At 37.5% G+C, this 9,077-nt stretch overlaps 3 protein-coding genes across 4 annotated transcripts in view; 1 reads left to right on the top strand and 2 right to left on the bottom strand.

Moving 5' to 3' along the window:
• Positions 1–974: 974 nt before the first annotated feature.
• Positions 975–4,908, bottom strand: LOC125504803 (probable inactive tRNA-specific adenosine deaminase-like protein 3). Its single transcript, XM_048667320.1, has 2 exons — positions 4,651–4,908; positions 975–2,353 (listed from the first exon to the last, which is right to left on the bottom strand). Exon 2 carries the CDS (start codon positions 2,295–2,297, stop codon positions 1,254–1,256), a length of 1,044 nt encoding a protein of 347 aa, XP_048523277.1. The 5' UTR covers positions 2,298–2,353; positions 4,651–4,908; the 3' UTR covers positions 975–1,253.
• Positions 4,909–5,168: 260 nt separating this feature from the next.
• Positions 5,169–6,103, top strand: LOC109536375 (THO complex subunit 7 homolog). Its single transcript, XM_019902562.2, has 2 exons — positions 5,169–5,287; positions 5,396–6,103. The coding sequence occupies exons 1-2, from the start codon at positions 5,278–5,280 to the stop codon at positions 5,983–5,985; spliced, it is 600 nt and encodes a 199-aa protein (XP_019758121.2). The 5' UTR covers positions 5,169–5,277; the 3' UTR covers positions 5,986–6,103.
• Positions 6,087–9,077, bottom strand: part of LOC109536374 (neogenin) — a gene marked incomplete in the record, with an annotated part of 34,863 nt that continues 31,872 nt past the window's right edge. Inside the window, 3 exon segments of one of the 2 annotated variants that reach the window (XM_048667319.1) lie at positions 6,087–8,262; positions 8,317–8,480; positions 8,533–8,755. In XM_048667319.1, the coding sequence (XP_048523276.1) occupies positions 8,027–8,262; positions 8,317–8,480; positions 8,533–8,755 (623 nt within the window). 2 annotated transcript variants of the gene reach the window in all.

Genomic DNA, 9,077 nt, shown 5'->3' with positions numbered 1-9,077 from the left:
TGAAACTTCTATCATGTTTTTCAGTCAGTTCGATGCATTTCTCGCGTCCGTGAGCTGAAAATGGTGTAAAATTTAAGACATTTTGAGGAAATTTTCATTTTTTCAAAAAATCGACCTCCACCCTTGGAAAAATTTCGACCAAAAATCAAAATTTTACATGCGTGTTTTTTGAGCTCAATCTATTCCTTTCCACGTAAGAAGGTCACAAATATGCATTTATAAAGTGTTTAGGTCAATAATAAGGAAGAAATCGTCAGTTAAAGATCGTGAACGCTCAAAAACCGCTTAAAATGTGCCGAAAATGTCTATTATTTCGGATCTGAAACTTCTACAATGTTTTTCAATGAGTTCGATGCATCCCTCGCATGCGTGAGCTGAAAATGATGTGAAATTTGAGACATTTTGAGAACATTTTCATTTTTTCCAAAAATCGACCGGAAAAATTTCTACCAAAAATCAAAATTTCACATGCATGTTTTTTGAGCTCAATCGATTCGTACGAAAACTTTAGGACGTTTACGATACACGTTCATATGATGTTTATTTTTAAAACGGGTTGAAAAGTGCGCTAGTAAATTCTGCTGCCATCTAGAGAATCATACTTACTTCACAGCTCACTTCTCACAAAAAATGTTTCTTAACTAATTCCAAATACAGATTTATTTATTGGCACTAAACTTGCTCTTTCAAATTTTTGTTGTTAATTTAAAGCCGAAAAATTGAAGGTAGAGCTCTCAATCTTTCTACAATTAAAAAAAAAACGTAAATTGCTCAAAATTACTCAATTTATATCGTACAAGGAGCACATTAAATTCCATAAACTTTCCTTGTTGGTATTTTCATATAAGTACTTCTACTTCTGCTAGTAGAAAACTTCTTCTATTCTCAAAAACCACGATAATCAGTGTTAAAAGTCGAACTTCTATGAACTTAACACACTTCTAGGGATTGGGAAACGTAATTAAAACAACAACAATTTGTCAATGGTGTAATACATGATAAATACATTTGGTCCATCAAAAGACGAACTAAAAACCGTTTGGAGTTGGTGAAAACACTAAATAATAACACAATAAATTAGCCAGAACGTAATATTGACTGAATGACTTAACACGACCTTATTTAATACGCACGCACGTGATAACGAAGGTATTGTCGGATAGATTTGGATGATTTGGGAGAATTTGTTTAACTTATTATTGCTGTGCACTGGCAAATGAGTCGACCAGATTTACAAGCGGTTCACTCTTGTACTACAAGGCCTTACATTCGTCTAGACACAATTCAGCAAACACTTCATAATGATGGTTCAAGTCCTTAACTGCGTGAACTTTACACAAAGTTCCCAGCCCCCCATTAGAGCTTTTCACCCCATAAAACACTCGTTTCACTCGACTATGAACTAAGGCCATCGCGCACATTACACACGGTTCATGTGTAGAGTAGGCATAATAATTCGTACACAAATAGGGACCATCGGACGGTTCCTCAAGCGCACTCTTCCCTTTGAACCATGACGATCCCAGGCTTTCATTGGGAAATGTTGCCTTGATCACTGAAAGCAACTGTGGATGAAAACCGCTCAGATTGAGAGCAGATTTGTCCTGCGGTGGTTCATACGAAGTCGAAACACCGCCGTTTTGGGTTTTCGCCACATTGTCTATTGCTACCATCGGGGCATGTCTGCAAGGGTTTTCGTGAGCCTCAGAAAACCCCAAAGCAACTACGGAGGGAATTTTCGGATCCACTATCACAACTCCCAGAAGTTGGCGGCTTAAGCTCAATTTGGCCGCAGTAGTGGCCACCAAAATGGCCATTTTCATGTAGTTTTCATGCTGGGCGATTTCAGTGCTGGTGTAAAGAGTGTTGGTAGACAATTTCTCTATGTATTTATCGCTGTGGAAATTACAGGGCCAAAACGCATGCACTTTGGTGTGTTGCTTCTTGGTTTTAGGCGCTATTCTGGCCACAGAGACTATCCGCACTTCTTTACTCAATAATTGGACGTCAAAGCCTTTGGCTTTGAGAAACTCATGCACTTGATCCAGAGCAAAACTATCGGCGGGAAACAGCAAAACTTCGCCGCATCTGACTCTCTTCAAGTGAGTCAGTTCAGCAACAGGCAGGCAAGAGTTCAAACTCAGAACTACTTTTGAGGTAGTTTTGGGGTCTTTAATTTTGCCTACAAACACATCCACCAGAGGAGTGTCTTCCATAAGCTCACCAGGTAGGACCGGATGCATTCCTCTTGAAGTCTGCCGGTTAGCAGCCAGTTTGATTCGTTTAGGACTCGACATCTTCCGATCTAAATTTGAGAAAAGTTCTTCCTCTGTGAGCTGTCCATGAATCGCACCTAGTAGATTAAAGATGTCACTAAAATGTTTGCACACTATTTGCTGGTTTTTTATAAATAGATTGACCCGGAGCCGGAAATATGTGAAATTGGTTCGGTAAATACAGTTTTTTGAACAACGTTAGTCAGATATGGGCAAGGATTTTGCCGCGGTTATTTGCCCCAAACAGCTGAAAATGCAACCTCGACTTTATTTTGTGTTTATTTTTAAATATGTCAAGGATCGATCGGTTTATTATTGTCCTACATTATATTGAAAAAATTAGCACGCATTAACATGTACGGATCAACTCTTGAAGAACACAATCGGATCGTTAGAAACCCGATGCAGAACTGAAGTGAGTGCGTTCTTTCCAGTTCACTGCAGTATTAACTTACATCTTCTATGCCTTCAGAAGAAGCACGATTTTTGCGATTTCCCATGGCCCGACAAAGTTTTCTATTGGTCAGATGCTTTATGTATATGTCCGATATTCGTATGAAGTAAGATTTCTGGCTTTACACAAACTACTGGCTCACAAAATATCTAGAAGACACTCCGATCTCCAGATTTTCAAAGTTTTATGAAAATCGCGGGAAATTCCGGTTGTTGCCAGCTTGGTAAAAATCGGTGTGATAAATTCGCGTCTGCTAAACTAGTGCAACTGAGAAGTTGAATTTCCGCCCATCTTTAGAAACCACTTCTATCGACCTACAGATGATCAAAGTTTTATAAAAATTGAAAGGAATCCTGATTGTTGTCAGCTTAGTGAATGCCGGCCTCAAAATTGATGATTTTCTTCAACTGCGCGCTGTCCTTAAAAAATCCGCACCTTCTAAACTAAAGCAAGTTGCCACTTGAAATTTTGAAATGTTCAATATTTAGAAGACACTCGACTCTACGGATTCACAAAGTTTCATAGAAATCGCAGATAATACTGATTTTTGAAAGCTTAGTCAAACCGGTCTCAAAATGGATGGTTTTTCACAATTGCGCTATCTTATTTAAAATTTCGCAACTTCTAAACTAACGCAAATGGCCCAATTAAATTTTCCGCATCTTTAGAAGACACGTGGATCAACATCTGCTCAGAGTTTTAGAACAATCGCCCATAATCCTGAGGTTTTCCAGCTTGATGATTATCGGTTTCATAATAAATGTTTTTGCTCAAGAGCGCTCGCCTTTTTAAAAATTCGCACCTCTCGAACTAAAGTAAGGAGCAAATGGAAAGTTTCACCAACTGTAGAATATATTTTAATTTCTAGGTTCTCATAGTTTTAGAACAATCGCCAATAATCCTGAGTTTTTCAGCTTGGTAAATATCGGTCTTATAAAGAATGTATTCGCTCAACTGCGCTCTCTCCTTTAAAAATTGGCATTTAAAAGCTCGCATCTTCCAAACAAAAGCTAGGACCAATTTGAAATTTTCTCCATCCTTAGAAGAGACGAAACTCTATATGCCGAAAGTTTGATACAAACCGCCAAGAGTCCGGATTTTTGTCAGCTTAGTAAAAATCTGCTTCAAAATAGAGGTTTTTTTTTCTAAACTGCGTCTCGCTTTAAAGATTCGCATCTTTCGAACGAAAGCTAGTAGCAATTTGAAATTTTCACCATGTTTAGAAGACATTTAACTCTCAAGATGCTGTAAGTTTGATAAAAATTGTGCAGTTAGTTTGACCTGTTTAGTAAACACCGCGCTCTAAAAAACTTGTAATCGCTTCAATCCAATAAAAGTTAAATCTGTAGGTTTGAACTTTACACAACATCGGACGAGTATATGTATGTATGTATAAATTGGATGCATGGAACTGCATCATTAATTTTTTTAGATTGCTGCAATTTACACAGAGAGTTTCGATCTCGGTTTCAACATAAAAAAATGTTTTATTTGGAAACTTTCGAAGTAAAAAGATTCTGCAAAACACTCAAAATTTCTCTGTGAACAGAATATGAATGGAAATGTGGTTTTGAACAAACTAACAACAATGTCCATCTTATAATTTCATATTCTTGCCTGAGGTTCATGTTTGCAGTGCCCATGCAAGTTAATAAGGTTATGTAAGTTCACTGCAACAAACTGCGTTTGAGCAGTTTTCCTCATGGGACGAATACTTCCTTTTCTTCAAGGGTGTTTACATGTAAACCTACATAGGACATGTAGGGCTTATTCAGACTAGTGCTAGGTCAAGCTCATGTAATGTTTACATTCACTTTAGGTGGTCGATATATAAAATTGCGATACGTATTGCGTTTTAGTGCTATTAAACTGCATTGGGAAAAATCACAGCGCGGGTAAATATTACAAAGAGGGGCTTACCTCAGAAAAGGGGAATCAATAGGTAGAAAAATCCATATTCAGCTGTTTACACAACACAACTAATTGAACCCGCCACAAAACTGTTCACAAACACTGGCACTCAATACCTGATGATTTCCAACTACTAAACTCGTTTAACGTGGATCAAATAACCAGTTCTCCTCTTGATGGTTTCACTCCGCAAAAATTATCGCAATTATACAAATATCTGACACTGACATCAGCTGACAGTAGCAACGGTGATCTGTTTGCGACATTTTACTGACAGATTATTTAAATGATGTATTCCGCGTGTATTTATGGTTGCCAAACGGTCAGCCGTTTTTTTAGCCGATTTCTTCCCTTTTATAAACCCGAGCAATTTATATATGCACATCAGGCAGCTTCTTACGCCGGAAGCAATTGATTGGGCTCAAAAAACAAGCATGTAAAATTTTTATTTTTTACTAAAAATTCCATCAGAATAAAGGTCGGTTGGGAAGTTACTGGGGATTTTTGCTAACCTAACCTTGCTCAGTTTGAAGTAAACTGTCAATTAAGAAAAGTTTCTTATTAAACTGTAGCAAATAGTAGAAGCCAATATTCCCTGATCCGAATATAATCCTAATCCTAATATTCCCAAATAAAATGACCGAAGGTAAATTCACAATGTCCATTTTCAACAGTTAACATTCACTAGAGTGGCCGACCTCTTCGGCAAACTGAACATCTGAGATTAAAAATTTAGCAATCAAAATTTTTCCAGAACATATAATCAGAAGAAAATTGCTTCTGGATGGCAACGGCACTGGTGACGATAAAAAACTGCAGAATTTCCTGAAACAAGTCACCAATTGGATTAACGATAATTCTCCAGCCGCTCAGTCCAATCACACATTTGATTCTCTAATATCTCAGCTGAGAGCTTTTGAATGCAATCGCAAAAAGTCTGATCTGATCCTTCAAAGTAATGCGGCTCAGATGGCAAAATACCGAGCTTTGCATGGTGCAGTAGAAGACAAAGTCAGTGAAATCAGTGCGGATTTGAACAAGCAGGAATCCCTGTTGAAACAGGCGAAAATATTCAAACAGAATCAGATCGATTACGCATTGATTGCGCGAACTGTTAATCAGCAACCCTGCCGCAGGCAAATGAAAGAGAACATCGACCTTTTAAAGGCAGAATTTGCGGATTTAATTAAAGAGAAGGAGCGTTTGGACATGCAATGGAACTTGAGAATAAAACAATGCTATGTACTTTCTACCTCAGCTAATGAATTGAAAGAAATCTTGAAACCATATAGTGCAAACTCTGATGACTTTGAAACCATGGTTGCTGAAGAGGAATCACTTTAGTTTCTTTTTTGAAAGGTATTGTTGTTTTTTCACGTTTTGCGTCATTAACATACTTTTAAGGAACGTGTTTCAACGGTTGGGATGTTATTAAAATACATATATTCGGTTTATATTAAAACATCATGTTTTATTTTTCAGTCACATTTATAGATATTACTTACTTACGAGTAAAAAACTTCAATTTTATAAAATATTCCCGGTCTTACCTCCTATACAAGGCCTTAGGCAGAATGTGTAATACACACTTGTTATGGGCCGAAAGTAAGCATACTTTCTACCGCCGTATATTAAACTTTTAATAAATATATTAAATATAAAAACTTTTACACATCACAAGATTATAATAGAGAAGGTTTTTGCAAAATAATCGTTTTACGTCGGATCCCCAGGTCAACTGTTCAACTGGTAAAACATTATTATGTAAAAACCTTGATCGATAAGAAAATGGCATCCTAACACAATACAATGTACAAAGCAAATATAAATGTATAGTAAGTGCCTGAAACGCATGGGACACAGTTTCGCCAACATTTTGTACTACTGTATAAAAATATATAAAATGTGCTTAGACAACAAAGTTGCATCTACAATAATACAAAACGTTTGTTATCTCTAGCGTAATTTGTACATGTTTATGTACAAAATTCCTACCTAAACTTAAAACTGGATTATACTACAAATAAAATGGTCATTAATTGCAATCTGTTGCGTCCAGACGTAACGAACAGAGCCTGAGCCGCGGCAGAATTCCTTTGTCTAAATAATTTTCCGCAGCTCAGGCTTGGCTCGTTAGGTCTAGACGCGGCATTACGTTCGTCCTCGAACAGTAATTTTACATGAAAAAAAAAACAAATCTGATCTTGAGCTATTTTATAAAAGTAACCATTCTTCTATGAGATTCTTATCACGCGTTATCTAAATAGAATAAAGCTTAAAAATTTTATTAGGCAGTGAAATCTTGGTCAAACCTTTCAAAAAGTTACGAAAAACTGATAGTTTTCGCGTAAAAATTGAATATCAGACCGATATTGGATTACTATGTACATAATTGGGGAGAAAAAACGTTCTGAGAGGCAAGATTATGAGAGCAGTCCAATAAAACTAGCACGTGTGTGCGTTAACTAAAAGGAACTATGTCAGATGGATGTTTTTCGAATAAAATCAAGCGTTCAACAGCTTCTGACTGCAGGTACTTGATATATTCAATTCCGTAAGTCTTGAGGCTATCGGCAAGCTTTTGATATTTACATCTTCTCTCCCTAAAGCGATTTTAATTAATTTTATATGTACAAGGAACAGCCAGTTTAGTAGCCCCGTTAATAAAATCTAAAAGTAAGGCATATGGAAATAAAATACTTATCCACTCATGCAATGAGTAGCGATGAAATTAACACACCGTCCACTGCATAGCAAACTAGTTTACTTAGTTTTACCTAAAAGCTTGCTTGTCTTAAAATAAACTAAAATAAATTCTTTGCGGTTTGAAAATTGCCTAAAACGTAATTTTCCTTTCCCATGTAAGCAGAGGCCGATTAATCATACTGTTTTTGCAGCTACTTACAGACACATCAGCTGTAAATCTTGCGTTGAATTGCGGTCATTTCTCTATAAAATTGCTAGATATATTGACGGAAATGCTCTGAACAAGAACTGTTATTCTTCGAACATAAAAAATCCTGCGAGTCGCCTAATTTGAGATCGGTTTACTATCTTACATTCCTACAGTGTTAGAGGCCGATTTTGTTTGTGATTAGTGTTTACATTTTAAGTATACAAGGTAGTTGGCGTGTTATATTAGCTGCGTCTCCCAAAACAAATCAACAAATAATTCAATAACAAATAATTTAACTTCAGTCTTCAGATTGTACAAGATTCCTTATCGGTGTTTTAAAACTATATAAAAAAAATCTTCTTACGTTAAGTTCCCGATTGCTTGGGTGTTGATCAAAAAAATTCGCAGAAAAACAGGCAATCTTGTACACAAAACAATATTTTATCAACAATAAAACGAAAAAAACTTACATCAAACAGCGACTTCCTTCTAGCATTCGAACTCTTTAGCGGTTATTGCGTTTAGCGTCATCATGAGGCCCTCTAAATTGGCCATTTCTTGATTAAGTTCCTCGGTGGAATGAGACGGTTGCAACCGCTGCACCTCCTCAGCAGTGTGAGGAGGCGGGTTGCTCGCATTTATGCGAGAAGGCGGCGTGTTTGTAAGGTTACTCGTACTGCTTGCGGGAGGCTTTTTGTATGGCGACGACGTAGGCCTAACTGTAACTGAATGGTTGCTGATGTTCAGCAAATGTCCCGGTTTAATGCGACCAAAATTACCTATATGTTTGGGCTGCGGAGTGCCTGGCGCTGATACAGGAGGCGGAGCCGGTACGGTAAAGCTCTTAAGAGGGTGCGGCTGAGCTTGAATCCTTTTGGAAGCCTGCGACTCTGCAAGAACGTTCATCCCCGGCGCGTACGTGCTTCCAGGAGGAGGTTGTTGGCTGGATAATTGCAACTTTTGAATCGACAACTGGCAAGTTTGCGCTAAATTACCTTAAGTAACCTGAGGAAGTAACTCCTGAGCCGTCGTAAGTGGATGCGCTGCCCGGATGGGCGGAATACACGTTCTCCACCGCAACATTATTGGGTGTAGACTCAAGGGAAATATGAGTGCGTGGCACTTGATAGTTTGTGCGGGGGTAGTTTGGTCTACTGGACGGAGTTGAGTCGGAACTTGACTGGCTGAGGGTGGCTGGGTTAATGGGCGTAGCAATAGCTGTAACAATGATCATCGTTTTATGTAAGATTGTTGCAAATGTCTGGGTTTTCCGGGAAACTCACAAAATCCAGTTAAAAAGCCAAGGGCGAATAAACTGATTGTGACCGCAGTTTAAAAAATTTAAATCCCGGTTGATTCACATGCAACATTTAAAGTTTTTTTTATCTTTATTTCAAATTACATTCTGATACATGCACATGTATAAAGAATACAAAATGAAATGGCGTTAAAATACAATTGACAAAGGACATATTATACTAAAAGGTACTGTTGTTACATATTTAAATAGTCTCTAATACTATAAGGCTCTAACTCAATT

The sequence above is a fragment of the Dendroctonus ponderosae genome, unplaced genomic scaffold (assembly GCF_020466585.1).
Source record: "Dendroctonus ponderosae isolate FM_Combo_2020 unplaced genomic scaffold, Dpon_F_20191213v2 Dpon_F_20191213_6, whole genome shotgun sequence".
Taxonomy (NCBI): domain Eukaryota; kingdom Metazoa; phylum Arthropoda; class Insecta; order Coleoptera; family Curculionidae; genus Dendroctonus; species Dendroctonus ponderosae.
Note: the sequence above shows the minus strand (reverse complement) of the source record. Positions and strands in the feature narration are given on the sequence as shown.

Excerpts from the sequence above, each read along its gene's own strand:
- LOC125504803 (XM_048667320.1), bottom strand. The coding sequence starts at position 2,297 with ATGTCGAGTCCTAAACGAATCAAACTGGCTGCTAACCGGCAGACTTCA.